We start from the raw sequence: 17639 nt of genomic DNA, 5'->3' as shown, positions 1-17639 counted from the left end.
TCTTTTAAAACGCTTTAAGAGATGGTGGGAGTGGGGTGAAGCTCTGTGGGAGGAGAAAGGAGAATTTTTTAGAATTAAAAATTCAAATTCAAATATAAACTACTGGATCCGGTTTTTAGGTGCATCCAGTCAAAAGTTCTGACCTGCATCCATTCCCATCTTATCCTCACTTCTGAAGATTTTACAACATTCATGGACTGCTCCCTCAACAATCCCATCGACCTCGAGGAAGATAAACAATTTGTGTTGAGTCATTGACTCAGAGTTGGTTGCTCTTTGAACAATCTCAAGCTGAATTCGGTTGTTGTTGACGCATCTCAAATGAAGTCTCCTCATCAATTGTCCGCAATACCTGCTTAATATATAGGGTCAGAAACTCAACCTTGTTGAGTTTTATTCTGCTTCTGCTTTGAGTCTTTGCATTGCCAACTCTATGGCCTGGATGGGGGCTAACCAACAGAACGTATGGGAAAGGCTTTTACCACTGTTGGATAAGCTTCTAGAAGAAGAAAAGAGTTTACCAACACTCTACAAGGTGAGGTAGATTCCTTGGCGGGTCAGCAAATTAACTTTGCCTGCCATGTGGCTGACCGTGCTGTAAAGATCCTGGCTGGTCCCATGGCCCTTAGGAGACATGCTTGGCTGTGTTTCTCAAGTCTGTTGATACAAGCTAGGGTGACCATCAAGGACATGCCCGTTGATGAATCCAACCTCTTCAATAAGAGTACAAATGAAAAACTGGAATTCACACTGAAAATGAGAACTATTGCAAGGAAATATGGTATGCCCTCCATGCATCAGGGTGTGTCCTGGACTGCAGCCAGCACTCACAGACACACACGATAAGAATGGCTTAGCCCAGCAAGAGGAAGTAGAACACAGACCTTGCAAGGCGTAAGCGTGAGAGCAGTCCGAGAAGTCAAACCGAGGTCAGGATATCAGAAGACAGAGCAATCCGAAAGCCAAGCCAAAGTCAGGATACTGGGAGTCAGAGTGGTCAAAGCAGTCCGAGGTCAAAGTAGCCAGAAGATAACAAGGGTCCGGTCCGAGGTCAAAACAACAAGGAATCAAGATACAAGAAGCCAGTGCCAGCAGCAATCACACCAAGGGATCATGCAATAAACTCTGGCAAACAGTGGAGGCCTCTCTCCCGCTTAAGTAAGGGAAGCTCTCCCCTGTGCCACCTGAGGCTGGTTGGCTAATTGCCTCTCTGCGATCCTCTTGGATCTGCGCCTGCAAGCACTCTCAGCCCTTCTCTCTTTGTAACTAGGCACCTCCAGGCAAGCTTCCTCCCCAGAGTCACCACTAGGCTGTTGCACCACAGGAAGCCTCTCCCTAGCACTAGAACCTGGTTGGGCCTCCTACGCTGGGGCTGGGAGAGTACAGCTGGGACCTGGCAGAGCAGGATTACCACCTGGTGTCGCCTCAATTAGCTCTTGTTTTGGAGGAGGCTCATCCTCCTCCTCCGAGAGCTGATCTTTGCTGGCCATGACATCGTGCTTTTAAATCCGATTACAAATGGCAGAGACCTTCTTGTAGCCAGAGACATTTGTTCAGCCCGTCCTATGTGAGGAGATCAAGATACCCTTCCTAGTCATCAGCTTCTTCGGAGAAACAGCAACCATCTTTCTTGAAATATTATTTGACCTTAAAGAAAAAACATCTGGATCAAGGCAAGAGGTGCCTTTGACTCCTCAGTCCCTCCTCTCCCCAATCCCTCTGCAACTTTCAGAAACAAACTGGTTCATTTCCATTCTGCCTGGTCTGTGATAACCACCACCTCTTGGGTCCTTGACATCTTCTGGAACGGGCTTGCCATTAAGTTCACAGAATTCCACCCTTCCTTCTGACACTTTCCTTGAAGACGTCACCACCTTACTAGACAAAGAGGCTACTGAAACCATACCAATGTCTGCTATCCACCTAGGGCTTTTTTCTCCTGGTACATACAGTACTTCATAGTGAAGAAGAAAGACCAGGGACTTCACCCCATATTAGATCTCATACGAGTCAGCTACATTCCCTACAAGCATTTTCAAATGGTGACTTTGTCTTCCGTCTTTCCATTGTTGCAGAGAGGGAAGTGGGTTGCCATGCTCCATCTCAAAGATGCATACTTCCACATTGGAATCACACATGATTCCTTTCATTCGCTGTGGGGAAAAGAACATTCCAGTTCAATGTTGCTCCCTTTGGCCTACCCACAGCCCCTCACATCTTTATAAAATGCATGGCCATTATTATTGCTAGTCTTTGACAACAGGGGGTAGTATTTTTCTCCGACATAGTTGACTGGCTCATACTTGCCAACTCCAGACAGGAGCTGATTCAGCACATCAATCAAACCTTGACGTTGCTGCATTGTTGGGATTAATTATCAGTTGGAAGAAATTCTACATTACCCTCTGCCAAGATTTATTGGTGCAGTTCTAGATTGAAGTCAGTGACAGCCTGTCTTACAGAAGACAGATTTTGAACTCTGGTAAAAGCTGTCTTCAGATGTTGATGCACCAGATGGACATCTGCCAGATCAGTACAGGTTCTTCTTGGCCACATGGCATTGACCATCTCAATCATCCCAATGGCCTACCTTCAGTTCTGACATCTACAATGATATTCCTGACGGTCTTGAATCCCCTGGAAGACCCTCCCCAGAAAAAAACTACTATGCTTCATTATGCACACAGGTCCCTGGACTGGTGCCTCAACCCTACCTATGTCTGTGTGGGCATGCCCTTCTTTTTGCCGTGACCACACATTTCTGTCACCACAGATGTGTTATTGGAAGGCTGGGGTGCACACTTCAACCATCAAAAGAAAATTGTCTGCCAGCAAGTCCTCCCTTCATATCAATGTACTCAAATTGCTAATGGTAGAGAAAGTGTTCAGAAGCTTCAAATCCCTCCTTCGAAGCAATACCATTCTGTTTGTTATAAACAACATGATGGTGATGTTTTACTTAAACAAACAGGGAGATATGAGCACCATGACACTACTCAATCCAGCAATGTGAATTTGGGACTAGTATATTGCTCAAAAGATCTTCCTACAACTGATCCAACTTCCTGGAAAAGATAATGTCATTGCAGATGAATTCAATCAATCGTCGGATTCATGTCATGAATGCATGTTCCTTCTCAACATGTTTCAACGATGGGGCCATCTGTTGATCAACATCTTGTAAGCCATCTCAACAGACAATATTCTCAGTTCTGCTCCCCAGCCCTTCTCCACAGTTCTTGTGGCAATGCCTTCTTATACCACTGGAGCGGTTGAATGGCTTACTCCTTTTCCGCTGATCACCAGAGTGGTTGCAAAGTTGTACATTGATTGAGCAGATGCCATTCCCATCACTACATGGTGGTCAAGACAACCGTGGTTCACAATGCTCCTCTGTGTGGCCTGCTTGCCTCTCCAACTGATTCATGAGGACCAGGTTTGACCTTCAGACCCAGAAACCTTTTGCCTGGTAAACTGAAGGATTTGTCACTAGCAGTGCTCCCAGAGCCAGTTAGACAGGCCATTGTAGCTCCCCAAAAACCATTGACACAGAGGTTATAACAGTACAAGCGGTACAAATTTGCTTCATTTTTGTTGGGGAAGTAACTGTCACCATCTAGAGCTGATGCTTGGCAAGTGCTTTAATTCCTTCTTCTTTTGTCAGAGTATGCTCTTTCACTATCTTCCCTGAAATGTTATCTTGCAGTTGTATCTTCACACTTCTAGTTCAGTTGATCTTCATTCTTCCAACACTCTCTTACCCAAATATTCCTTAAATGTTATAGAAATCTCCATCCTCCCATGTCAGTACCGACCCTGGCCTGGAGCCTGGAACTTGTCCTTTCTCAGTTGTCCGGGCAACTGTTTGAGCCAATGGTGGTTTCTGATCTGAGACTACTTATCTGGAAGACCACCTTTTTAGACACCGTCATGTCAGCTAGGAGAGCAGATGAACTATGCACACTGTGAGTGGATCAGCCGTACCTGCGTTTTCACCTGGACAAAGTCGAGCTCCGGCCTGACTTATCTTTTTTATCGAAAGTCATTTCGTCATTCCATATGAATGACCATATGAATATGAATCAGGACATTGTTTTGCCCGTGTTCACGCAGAATCCGATTTTTGCCTTTATAGCCCTGGAGTTCTATGTTGACAGAACTTCAAATGTGAAACAGACTAACAAACTGTTTGTGTGTTACTCGGATTTGAAGCTAGGCCAGCCTGCAGAATAATTTTAAAATGGGTGGTCTTGGCAATACACTTTGCTTATAAACTGACTTGACTAAGAGCCCGTTCTAATAGGGTGATAGCTGTCCCCTCTGCCTCCCTGAGTGGTATACTACTAGAAGATTATTTAGAGCTGCTGTGTGGTCACAGCCACTGACTTTTATATCATGTTATAGACTGGATGCTCATTCTAGAACTGATACAACTTTTGAGAGAGCCCTGTTAGTTTCAAGTTTGAAATAGATTACTGTTTCCATTGGGTGACAATTAAATCAGCTGCCTTGAGTCTCTATACCAGAAGGAAGGTGGGATATAAATATTACAATAATAATAATGATAATAATAATAATAATAATAATAATAATAATAATAATATAATAATAATAAACTCCTCTCTCCATAACTGTCATCCACTGGCCTGCGAGGGAGTTCTCCAGGCAGGCCCAGCTCCATCAGGGCTAGTCTGAAGGAAGAGACTCCTCCCTCCATAACTGTCATCCGCCGGCCTGAGAGGGAGTTCACCAGGCAGGCCCAGCTCCATCAAGGCTAGCCAACCTTGAAAAAAGAGGCGCCTCCCGCCATAACTGTCATCTTCCAGCCTGCAAGGGAATGAACAGGCAGGCCCAGCTCCATCAGGGGTAGCCTGAAGAAGAAGAGCCCTCCCTCCATCTGCCTTGGTCCAGGCCTCAGAGGGAAAGAAGAACCACTGGACCTCATCCCCTTTCCCTCCACCATTCCCTTCTCCTTTTGTGTCATGTCTTTTAGATTGTAAGCCTGAGGGCAGGGAACCGTCTTAATTAAAAATAATAATTGTAAGCCGCTCTGATAGCCATTAGGGCTGAAGGGCGGGGTATAAATACGACCCATAAATAAATAAACAAAGAAACAAATAAATAAATAAATGCAATATAATAATACCAGGGTTACAATAGTCAATATTTTATTTATGTTTCTAGTGTGACACTCCCACCATCTTGGCAAATCTCCCAGTTGTGTGAATTACAGAGACCACGAAGAAGACAGTGAGGTTGCCCACTTGAAGAACTATTGTTACAGGTTGCATACCCGTAACTGTAGTTCTTCCAGTTGTCATCTGTGAATTCACAGAACTTTCCCTCCCCATCCTCCCCCCATGGTGTGTCCTGTACTTCATACTCTTTGGATACTACTTGGGGGGGCGGGAACAGTTATGGTGGGTGGAGATACCATCAAAAATCTGCCTAGCTATTCTTGAAGGTTCCAAATATGCTCTGTGCAAGTGCAGGAATACCCCCAGTTGTGTGAATTCACAGATGACTACTCGAAGAACTATGCAACCTGTCCTTACACAATTTCACTTTCATTATGAGTCCCAGTCTGTTTAAAGCTTCACCATGTATTCCCTTCAAATTTCCTACTTGGAAGAATATTCCCACTAGGATTCAAATGGGTGGTTTCTGTGTGTACTCTGGAGTGGTTGGTTTGTATGACTGAACTATATGTTCTAAGTCTAAAGTTCAAATCCTATACAAACTTACCTGGCAGTAATTGCCATTAAATATAAGAAGTCTTATTTCTGAATAGGCATGCATAGGATAACAGTGTTGGAAAAACTGACGCATACCTGATCCAGAGTCAAACATCCCAAAATAGTGAAAACTCTTGGTCTAGATTTTAAAATGTTATTTAGTAGTACCTTAGCCAAATTCCTCATTTTTGTTTAAGGAGCGTTCTTTAGACAGCATCCAGAGTGCTTTTCAATGATTTGTAGTGATTAGCAATTATAAATAAAACTAAAGTTGATTAAATAAAACTTTGTTTTTAAAAATATATATATTGTGGAACAGTCACAGGAATCCTAACTGCTCCTGAAAACTGCTAAAAAAGAAAAAATTAAGTCATTTACAAAACCTTTTTGGCATTATTAAAAATAACTATTGAACACATGGAAAACAACACTTCTTTGGAATGTGCACACATGCATTTTTGTTAGTTGCCCCCTTGATTCTTAGGTATTTAACAGGTTTGTTGTCTTCAGTGATCCTGAAATACTGATAAAAGCACTTTGTTCTGATACTTTTTGTTCAGTGCAGGAGGTATAACCAATATTTTTCTTATTTTCTGACTCAGGTACGAACTGTGTTCGTTTTGTTAGTTGTATTGCAAATTCTCTTGCTGATTATTGTCCGGTATCGAAGAAGGCCTACATTAAAACGTAAGAGTTTTGCTTTTCTTAAACATAGTTTTTATCCTTTCTTCCCTTTCCTACCTTTATTTATTAGGTGAATGCTTAAAATGAAACAAATACACAAACATAAACCTTTAAATATATACAATTTTAACTAGGGTTTACAGCTAGCATGTAAGCTACCTGTAGATAAGTCTAAAACTTTCCTGCACAAACCAACCCAATGGACATCACTGCTTTAAGGTCAGTAGGAAAGAGGAGGATTTAATTTCTTCCTCTTCCCAGTGACCACTCAGGTAGAGATGTAAAATTTCCAGAAATTTTGAAGCTATGGAAAACAACTATTTCCTCCCCGTGGAATTTTGGGAGAAATGGAAAAATTCAATATTCATTCCTTTTACAGATTGAAAATTATTTTGTTACTTTAGGAACATGAAATTCACTATGTATAACTTGGGTTAATGTAAACATATCATGCTTGATATATTAAAGCTAACAGTTTATTTAGAAAATAAGAACAATTTAAATTATTTTAAAAATATTATTTTTACAAATAGAGCTGTCAACTGTAATGATCATCTTTGCTTTTGCCAATTTATGAAAAGGAAAAAATAAAATAAAATAAAAAAACCCAAAAGAAACCATCAGCAGTAGTAAAATGGTAGGTAAGTAGGTAGGTAGATTGATTGATTCCTCTTGTCCACCACAGTGCCAAGCAGACACAAAGCAGCGATTTTCATCAAGAGAAATTAAAACCAAGAATGACAATAATGTGAGATACTATATTTCACAAATGCGTACTTGCTACAAAGTTTTTGGAAATTTTGTGGGAGGCAGGAAATATGTGAGCACCTTGTCCTAAACATTTAAAATGTTCATTATAAAAGAGAATATTTCATTATTGTTTTTTCATTCAGGTTTTTTTTTTTTTTAGAAAAGGTATTTGGAAAAAAATGGAAGGAAGTGGGGGGGGGGGGAAATTGCCCTAGATCTCTATGCCCAGACATCCCATGCCACCGCCGGTGGTTCAGAAACCACTGCTTTTGGTTAGTGGGGTAGAGAGGATGTAATAGCAATAGCAATACATTTTTATACGCTTATCAGTGCACTTAAGCATTCCCTATGCGGTTTACAAAGTGTAAACTAATTGCCCCCAACAAGCTGGGTACTCATTTTAGCGACCTATGGAAGGATGCCAGGCTGAGTCAACCCGGAGCCCCTGGATGGTATTGAACTCACAACCTTGTGGTTTGTGAGTAAGTGGCTGCAGTACAAGCATTTAACCACTGCGCCACCCAGAATTACCTTTGTGTCTATAATCAGTTTGCTGCTGCTGTTACATTTATATTGTATTTTACTGTATTGTATTAGTTTACTTCTACACACCCTTTTCCTCAAAGCTGGGACTAAATGTTACTTATTACAGTGCTTTAGGCAACATTGGCATCACTGAAAGTACAGTACTTCTGCCACACTCAGTGCCTCCAGCTTTACTGCAGCTAAAGATGGGTATAAAGCGGATTGGGGCAGTACCCTTATCCTCACTGTTATTGCTGAGGGGGGAAGCGATGCCATGATTTCAGAAAACATGGGAAACTGCTATTGTGCACCCTTGGAATGTGGTATCAGAGAAAATAAGATTTTTATATAAATCCTTGCATTTTTCATCTATTTTATATGCAATCTGTTTTAATATTGTAATTATTTGATTCTGTTTTTACGTAACACTTTTCTATGTTTTAACTGTATTGTTTTTAATCTTGTAAGCCCCTCTGAGTCCTGGTTTGGGGAGACGGTGGGATATTAACAACAACAACAACAATCTGTGTCTGTCTGCAATGTGCATTTGATATTAAAATGTAATTCTGCCAAAGATTTAGTTAAAATGTGGGACATGTACCTATACATTTTGGCTGGAAATTGTACACATTCCATCAAGAAGATTCCATGTATAAGTTCCCATTCACTTTGGTAAATAAATTTGCTCTTTAACTTCTGTGTGTTCTGTGAAATGTAATCACTATGTGAGTACATAGTGTTCAGTATGTGTTTTCAACAGTTGCAAGCAATTTTATAAAAATATTGATTTGTCTTTGCATTTTAGAACCCCTGGGCAGGGCAGTGCAGCTCTCCTTTTCTCTTCACATCTTGAGCAAAATAAATTTATTTTATTATGCATTTCTGTTGCTGAATTTATATACCCTTTTAGGTAAGGAGCAAATCACCCTCAAAATCCTTTGTATTTCATTTTAATATTGTTGTTTAATTAAAACCAACTTTATAGTGCTCAGAGTCTTTTTAAAAACTATGAATTTGCAATCTGCAAAATATATAAAAAGTGTAATATTTGAAAGTGAAGGAAAAAATCTTAATACAGTGCCAAAGTTTGCCTGTTTATAGTTGAGGACAGAATGGCAATGAATAGCTTGTGAGATTCACTGGAGGTAATTTACTAGTCACTGCACAACAAAAATGATATTTTAATTGTATTTGTTAGTTACACATTTTAGTAACAACTATTGATATTCAGTGGTAACCTCAGGTTTTCTGGGTAATGCTGTCAAAAGGCATACAGCAAACTTTGATGCAGAGTTTCTGAGGTTGGTGTCAGTTGATGCAGGGGGGAGCAAATTACCTTGCCCTCCCCTCACCTGCACAGGCTGCTGCAGGACCCCCAGAGGCCTTTAGGGTCTGGCATGGCTACAGCCGCACCTGATCATGAAGGCATTGCTCACCCCAGGAGCCGTTGCTACTGAGGGGGTGGGGTTGCAGCTTCGGGATGACCTGTTTAGAGTCCAGTGCAGCTGCTGCTGGGCTAGTAGATGAGCCCCATTTGTTGCTCACCCAGTAGCTGTGCCAGTCCCTCTGGGTGTGTCACCCAGTGCAGTCCCTAGCCCCCTGGTGATGGCACTGAAGCCTTTCATTACAGTGACAATCCTACTATAACAGAGAACAGAGTTCTTGTTGACAGATGAGCTCCTATTCAATTATAAGCTAAATAATGCAGAAAGGTCTTAAAAATCCACTTTCTTCATCTGTTCAAAATCTTACATATTGAATAGGATACCACTTTTCAGATGGTACTGTTACAACAGAATCCTGTCCAATTTATTTATTTTAAATTACTATTGTACATATTTGAAAGTGACCTTGAATGAATAATTTTTGGAGCTCTCTGAGGCCAAAATGTTCTTATAATCATATTGTATAACTTTTCTCCTCTGCAGGGCCCTGGTTTATTGGTGAGATTATAGATGGTCATATAGGCGTCTGTTTTTCCTTTGGGGTCATTGTTGATGGTCATTTCTTTGAAGGCAGTACAACTTTCCTTGTTGGAATTATGCAGGTAGAATTCAGAGTACAATTTCTGGCTAAATATTTTTCTCAGCATTTAGGTATTGACAGTGTCTACAATTCTCATCAGGTCTAGTCAACATAGCCAAGGGTGAGGAATTTTGGGGAATTACAATCCAAAAATATCTGGAAGGCAATAGTAGCCCACCTTTGAATCTTTGAAAGATTGATGCTTATAACTTCACAGGATAGAGGATTTTCATCACAACATGGCCAAGATCCTTTATCATGGAGTGTAGTATAAAGGTTATGAAAGTGTAATTACGCTACAGTTCCCCTTTTACACACTCCCAGACTCACCATGTAGTTATTACAGCCCTGCAATGTCTGTATAGCCAGATGCAGAATGAGGAAATCTGCCAGGGTCCCCCAGAGGTCTTGGTGGATGATGCCTTTGTTCTGCATCTGGCTGTGGGCTCCTCTCATCTTCCCCTGCTCTCTGCCAGTCATGGAATCTGTAGCAGCTAAACAATAAGTCTGGGTGAACATTCAGTGGTCATTGCAGAAGGAGGAAGAGAATTCCAACCTCTGTAATGTCCATAAGAAGTCATCTGATTAAGGAAAAAATAAAACAACAATGGAAGTAATGCATTTAAGAACTTCATAAAAGAGATGAAAATATGACTGCGGCTACATCCACACTGCAGAAATAATCCATGTTGACATCACTTTAACTGCCATGGGTCAGTGCTATGGAATTCTGGAAATTGTAGTTTTTTGAGACATTTGGCCTTCTCTGTCAGAGGCCTAGTGCGGCAACAAACTACAATTCCCAAAATTCCATAGCATTGAGCCATGGCAGTTAAGGTGACATCAACCTGGATTATTTCTGCAGTGCAGATGGAGACAGAGTTATTCAAGAAAGAATCTTTTGTCAACAAACCCAAAATTTTATAAAGTAAAGTTCAAAGCAATTGGAAGAAATAAATTACCAGGAATAGGTGGCATACTAATAAAGCTGTTTCAGACTACAGAGACAGAAACCCATTCAAATGCTAGCTAAAATTTGCCAATAAATATGAAAAACAAAACAATGGTCCATAGACTGGAAACACTCAAAATACATTCCAGTTCCCAAGAAAGAGGGCATCAAGGATTGCATTAATCATTGGTACATTGCATGAATCTCCCATGCAAGTAAAGTGATATGCAAAATTTTACAGTTCAGATTTTCTATATGGAGCAAGAAACGCCAGACATCCGAGTTGGGTTCAGAAAAGGAAGAAGAATTAAAGATCAGATTGCAAGTATATGTTGGATAATGAAACACACCAAATAATTCTAAAAGAAAATCATCTTGTGTGTTATAGATTACAGCAAAGCTTTAGATTGTGCAGATCATGCAAAACTATAATAATGTTTATTTATTTATTTATATTCCACTTAATCACTTGGAATCCAACTATGGATCACTGTAAATGGGTGTGCCACAACATTTGACTGTCCTGATGTATAACCTGTACTCAAGAGTCCACTGTAAAGATAATATGGAGAAACAGACTGGGTTCCAGTTGGGAAAAGGCTAAGGCAGGGCTATATTTTTTTATCACCCTAAACATATCAGCCCATACAGACAGGCCAAAATAAAGTTGCTTCGGGTCATTTTGGAGGTACGTTATTTAAATGACACACGCATCTTAAGAGGCCAGAAGGACAGTTCTAAGGACTGGAGCATGGCTTTGGCACGGCTTCTGGCCTCTTAGCACGCATACAGCATTTAAACAGCACCCCTCCAAAGTGACCTGAAGCAGCTTTATTTTGGCCTCTCTGTACAGGATCATATCCTATAGAAAAATAGATGAAACTGTTGAGGAATGAAAGTCAATTTAACAGCAATTAAGAGATGTCACAAACAGTATGTCAGGTTATATGTGTTAATCTGTTGTCAGAATCACATAAGGGGACAGATAACGTGCAGGATTTTTTAAAAAATGAAGTAGGACAACACTTTTTGGAGAACACTGGGCATTTTGAACTACCCAGGATACTGCAGCATTTTCTTCCTACCACCAGATTTTCCTGCCCTTCCAGTTTTCCACCAGTGAGCTCTATATAAGACCTACTTACAGAACTTAATCTGCTGACTCAGAACTGTATAATTTCACATACTGCTGCTGGAACAATTTTGAAGACGTGCATCTTTTCACATTCTAAATTTCTCTGTATATAATAGCGAGACAATTGTCTAATTACTTTTTTGTTTCTTTCTTTGGCAGGTGATGTTTTTTAACCTACCATTGATGGCATATACCTGTTGGTGCCTCTTTATACGCTGCCAAGGGCATTGCTTTAGCTCTCATCTGTATCATGTCAGATTGTGTTGGGCTGTGCCCATCCACCTCTTCATGGCACTCCTATTTTCCTGGCAGGTCTATTCTTGTTATTTCTTGCTGAAGACATATGGAACCATGGCTTTTTTCCTCTCTCCAGTGAGAACTTGGATTGTGGCTTTAACTGTCTTTCTGTTCTACAGAACCTGGAAACTACAGTCTTCCATGCTTAGAACTTTTATTTTAGAAATGAAAAACTACCAAAGTTCATAACAGCTCCTCTTTGGGCAACTCTTATATTTAAAATATTGTGAAATGGTGAAGCTATGAACTACAGATTTGATGTTGCTACTGCCTGGACAACTGAATGTGAAGTCTTACTGCTATCCTGAAATTACTTCTGTGCTGTGAAATAAGGCTTTCAGAAAGGTCAAGGCTGTAAAGGACCTATAATGCTTGCCTCTGATGCTAGAGGCTGCTTTTTATTTCATTTGTTGACAGAAATTTGGTTTGAATTGTTCTCATTTTAATATTGAACAAAGTCCACCAGTGGAATACTGTAATAGAGTGTAATTATTCTTACTTAGCAGTGTTTACACATAGTGTACCACACCTAAATATGGAAGCACATACTGCTTTGTTACTGGTAACTGATAGAGCCATAATGCAAAGCTAAATAGTACACAGCATCTCTTCTCCCTGCTTTAAACAGGCAAATGCTTCATCATCACCCCATTTAAGAAGTTACTTCTGAAATTGCCCTAGGTTTCAAAAGTGGTTACTATGCAGCCTTAATTGAATAACCAGGGAGCCCTGGTGGCGCAGTGCAGCCACCACATTGTATGTTTGATCCCAGAAGGCTCCAGATTGATTCAGCCTTCTATCCTTTCGTAGGTCAGTAAAATGAGTACCCCACTTGTTGGGGGCAGTTGGCTTACATATTATGGATCACTTAGAGAGTGCTTAAATTCACTATGAAGCAGTATAGAAATGTAATTGCTATTGCTATTAATTTTTCAAAAATGAAAAATTGATTTATAGCCATGTATTGTGGTCCACAATAGGGTAACAAAAGACAGGATAAAAAATGAAAAATATAATAACACAATTGTTAGTTATAAGCAGCAGATTTATAAGGAAACACATATGTTTATGCTGAAAAATAGCATAGGTTTTTGGTAAGACAGTCAAGAGAAAGAGTCTCTTAAACTGTATACTACCATAGAAACTCCTGTGGTTACCATATGATTACCATACAGGTTTCTTCAGACTGCAGGGAATAACTTGATGACATCCATGCACTGGTACCCTAACATACAGTTCAGGGACAAGTATTTAGGTTCCTCGGTTTTAACCTCAACGCCTGATTTTTTGGTCTATTAATGAGTATGTTCCTAATAAAATTAAAATATATAGCATTTGCACATAATATAATCTAGTTTAGGTGGGCTTCTTAGTGGAGACAGCTTCCATTATCTTTCACCATTGGCTGATAGAAATTGCAGTCCAACATCTGTAAAGCCAGAAGACCCTGGCACTTGAACTAGGTCTTCTCATATGAAAATTGAACAATAATTGGTCCACACATTTAGAAATGCAAAAGGATTGGAGTCATGGGGTAATGAGAGGGGAACATGATTTCACTGAAAAATAATGTAACAGCTCTTCATGTCTTGACTTTTTTCCATTGTAAGAAATAGCATTTACTTTATACTTCAAAACATGATTGGGAATTAATTTGCTGGATCTCTATGTCTTTAAGTGTGTTTTTACATAATTAAAAACTAAAAATATTACCAATGACATACAAGATACTGATTTGTTTAAGTAATGTTCATGCATGAGCTTTTGCAATGCATTTCCAACTGTACAAGTGGATCTTGTCGATTTTATACGCTAGTGCCCTCTACATGTTTTGGAGTACAACTGCCTGCATTCCCAACCATTTCCTATGCTAGCTGGGACTGTGAAAGGAGTTTTATTCAAATATCTGAAAGGTCCCAGGTTGGGGACATGATTTCAGGTTGAAATCCCTTATTCGAATTACTTGGGAGCAGAAGTGTTTTGGATTTTGGAATATTCATAATGAGATGTCTTGGAGCCCAGTTCTAGACACAAAGATGATTTATGTTTCATATACACCTTGTACACATAGCCTGAAGGTAATTTACATAATCTTTTAAATACTTTTATGCATGAAACAAAGCTTGTGTACATTGACCCATCAGAAAGCATTGATGTCACTATCTCAGCTGCCTGTGGGAAAAATGGATTTTAGAGAATTTCGGATTTTTTGATAAGTGATACTCAACCTGTATTGGAAATGCAGAGTTGCCACTGAAAGATGCAGTTCCATCTCAACCTCTCCCCTTCTAATGTACCTTACAACTTCACTTATGTCTGAATTACCTTGTTCTGATGGTCTGTTAGCTTTTCCAGCAGTAGACGATGATGTAGGGTGGAGAAATGTAGTGTAATGAAATCAGGAACCAAGGTAATGTGTCATCTGTATTGGCATATTTGCCTTCAAGTTGTCTGTTAACTTATTGCAACCCCATGAATTTCATTGGATTTTCCTAGGCAAGGAATACTCTAGAGTTTTGCCATTGCTGTCATTTCAGGAGCCAGGGCAGGGAGGCTTAAACTTGCAACTGCCGTTTTCAGCAGCAAACTTGTTTCTTTTATTACATAGTTCTACTTTTAATACCCATTTTGTAAGAACTTTCCTTCACCTTTACACTGATTTCTCCTTGTTTCTTATATCACATAGACAGTCTTTAGATTGTACACCTCTGGCAGGACCTGCTGTTTTTGGTTTTTGTACCTGTAAAATGCAATGTAAATTGGTGGGGTTATAATTAACAATGATAATAACTCTTCTCTCTTATTTTACACCTCAGACAATTTGTAAGACAAACATTTCACATGTGTGTTTTGGAATAACATATAGTTTTAAATACTGTCATTGACAGGGCATGTTGCTATCATTGTATAACTAGTATTCAATGAGATGTAGGAGAGAACAAGTGTCCTCCTCCACTCCAGTACAAATACACATGGTTTGTGTCATTGACTCTCTGCATATCAGTTGCACAAAGGTGTGCCCTACCTGGCTATTGTTTTTTTTCCAGCTCTACAATGTGCGTGTGTGTAGGGGACAGTATACATGCATGTGCTGTGGATGTGTATTTAAGCTTCAGTACCAAAAAAGATACTGGGCGCCACAATTCAAAAAGGATGTTGAGAAACTAGAGCATGTTCAAAGGAGAATGACTAAAATGGTGAAGGGTCTGGAAACCATGCCCTATAAGAAACGGCTTAGGGAGCTGGGGATGTGTAGCCTGGAGAAGAGAAGATTAAAAGGTGATATGATCGCCCTGTTTAAATATTTGAAGGGATGTCATATTGAGGAGGGAGCAAGCTTGTTTTCTGCTGCTCCAGAGAACAGGACCCAGAACAATGGATGCAAGCTGCAGGAAAAGAGATTCCACCTAAACATTAGGAGGACCTTCTTGACAGTGAGGGCTGTTCGACAATGGAACAAAGTCCCTCGAAGTGTGGTGGAGTCTCCTTTGAAAGTCTTTAAACAGAGGCTGGATGGCCATCTCTCGGGGATACTTTGATTGTGATTTCCTGCATGGCAGGGGGTTGGACTGGATGGCCCTTGTGGTCTCTTCCAACTCTATGATTCTATGTTCTGTATAGCATAAGAGTAACGTAAAGTGTGTGCTCCTGCAACTGACCACTTAATAGAGCACAGGGGCTGGGCCAATGTCGCTCTTTTTGCCAATATCTTTGAAATTACAGCATACAGTAATGAGAAACTAAAATAACAGGCTTTCTTGGTGTGATGCCTTTTCAGTTTTTATATTTTTAAAGATTTACGTGATTTTTAGATGTTGACTCTTACGTGAAGACCAATTTAAGTTGGAAATGACTTGAAGGCACACAACAACAAACCATGCATGTGTCTTCAGAATTAAGTTTTATTTATTCAGTGGACGCTCACTCCCCAGGAAATGTGTATACAGTTGCAACCACAAAAACATTCATTGCCATGTGCCCCATTTTGTACTACTTGCCTATGCAAGTATATATTTTGTCATTATTTTTCCCACAACAGTTGCTCATTTCCAGATGTTGCACAACATGCTATTACACTCTGAATACTTTCCCAATAGGGAAGTTTGGAAAATATTTTTTATTATTATTTCTAAGATCTGGTATTAATACATGGGTCAATTAAAATAAAGCCATGTACACACTACAGATTATTATTATTATTATTATTATTATTATTATGTTTTGTTTATAAAGCACTGTAAATTTACACAGTGCTGTACATACTGATTGTATAATCAATTAAAAATATATAAGATAAAATAAAACTGCCTGTGGTGTACATTCTATGAACAGCAAACATAATACATATTATAATTCAAGCAACAAATTAAGAATAATAGCAATAGCAATGGCAAGAACATTTCTATACTGCTTACCGATGTAGCAAGCAGTTTACAAAGTGCAAGCTAATTGCCCCCAATAAGCTGAGTACTAATTTTAGCAACCTATGGACAGATGCTAGGCTGAGTTGACCAAGATCCCCTGGCTGGTATTGAACTTCACAGCCTTGTGGTTGGTGAGTGAGGGGCTGCAGTATAGGCATTGAATCACTGCATCACTAGGGCTCCATACTGTTAAATTAAACATGCATTAAGTTGGCATCACAACTAGTGGCTTGTGTACAAAAATTATTCCAATACTTTCAAAATGACTATATTAGTGAAGTTGAAGGCTTTCATGGCTGGCATCCATAGTTTTTGTGGGGTTTTCGGGCTATGTGGCCATGTTCTAGAAGAGTTTCTTCCTGTGGCTGGCATCTCTTATAGAACATGGCCACAAAGCCCGAAAAACCCACAAAAATCTATGACTGTATTAGAATTGAACTATAGGTCCCAAGGCAAACATGGGGGAATCAAGGCAAGGATTTCCTACTCAGTCTCTCAGCCATTATACAAAACCAACTCAGGTACATGTGGTCATAGAACCAGGAACCCAAGTACATGATAATAATGTTTGCCTGCTGTATGGCCTATTGTTTCCTAAATCATGTACTGTCTTTCTTCTCCTGTTTCATATACTGGAGAAAACAATATAAAGAACTGAGTTTACCAGCAGTAGCCCTGAAAGGACACAGTGTCAGATAAATAAGGAAACCAGGCCAGGAAAATCACATTTAAAAATCTGTATTAACAGCTGTATTAAGTGTCAAAAAGATTCACTTTGGCCTCATCTGCACTGCAGGAATAAATCAGTTGGACACTGCTTTAACTGTCATGGCTCCTTGCTATGGGATTCTGGGATTGGTAGTTTTGTGAGCTATTCAGCCTTCTCTGACAGAGAACTCTGGTGCCACAAAAAACTACAAATCCCAGGATTACATAGGATAGAGCAATGGCAGTTAAAGCAGTATCAAACTGCATTGTTTCTTCATGCAGATGAAGCCTTTGTCATTTTTTAAAAATTGTAACTAGATTCTATTACAACAGTGTGGCACAAACTGTGGAGATTATCGCATATCGTTCTCAGAACGTTCCGTGTCGTAACGTGATGAGAACGT

General features: G+C 39.8%; 1 protein-coding gene across 2 annotated transcripts in view; it reads left to right on the top strand.

The window, feature by feature from the left end:
- TMEM62 (transmembrane protein 62) overlaps window positions 1-16222 on the top strand; it is a 37915-nt gene extending 21693 nt beyond the window's left edge. For both annotated transcript variants that reach the window (XM_089521853.1, XM_089521852.1), the window contains exons 11-14: window positions 6338-6422; window positions 8500-8604; window positions 9623-9741; window positions 11966-16222. In XM_089521853.1, coding sequence (XP_089377979.1) covers window positions 6338-6422; window positions 8500-8604; window positions 9623-9741; window positions 11966-12292 — 636 coding nt within the window. In that variant the 3' untranslated portion in view covers window positions 12293-16222. The remainder of the gene's footprint in view (window positions 1-6337; window positions 6423-8499; window positions 8605-9622; window positions 9742-11965) is intronic.
- The last annotated feature ends 1417 nt before the right edge of the window (window positions 16223-17639 follow it).

This window comes from Sceloporus occidentalis, unplaced genomic scaffold, assembly GCF_023333645.1.
Source record: "Sceloporus occidentalis isolate IW3139 unplaced genomic scaffold, rSceOcc1.0.p SCAF_4, whole genome shotgun sequence".
Classification (NCBI taxonomy): Eukaryota; Metazoa; Chordata; class Lepidosauria; order Squamata; family Phrynosomatidae; genus Sceloporus; species Sceloporus occidentalis.
This window is presented reverse-complemented; position numbering and strand designations above follow the sequence as displayed.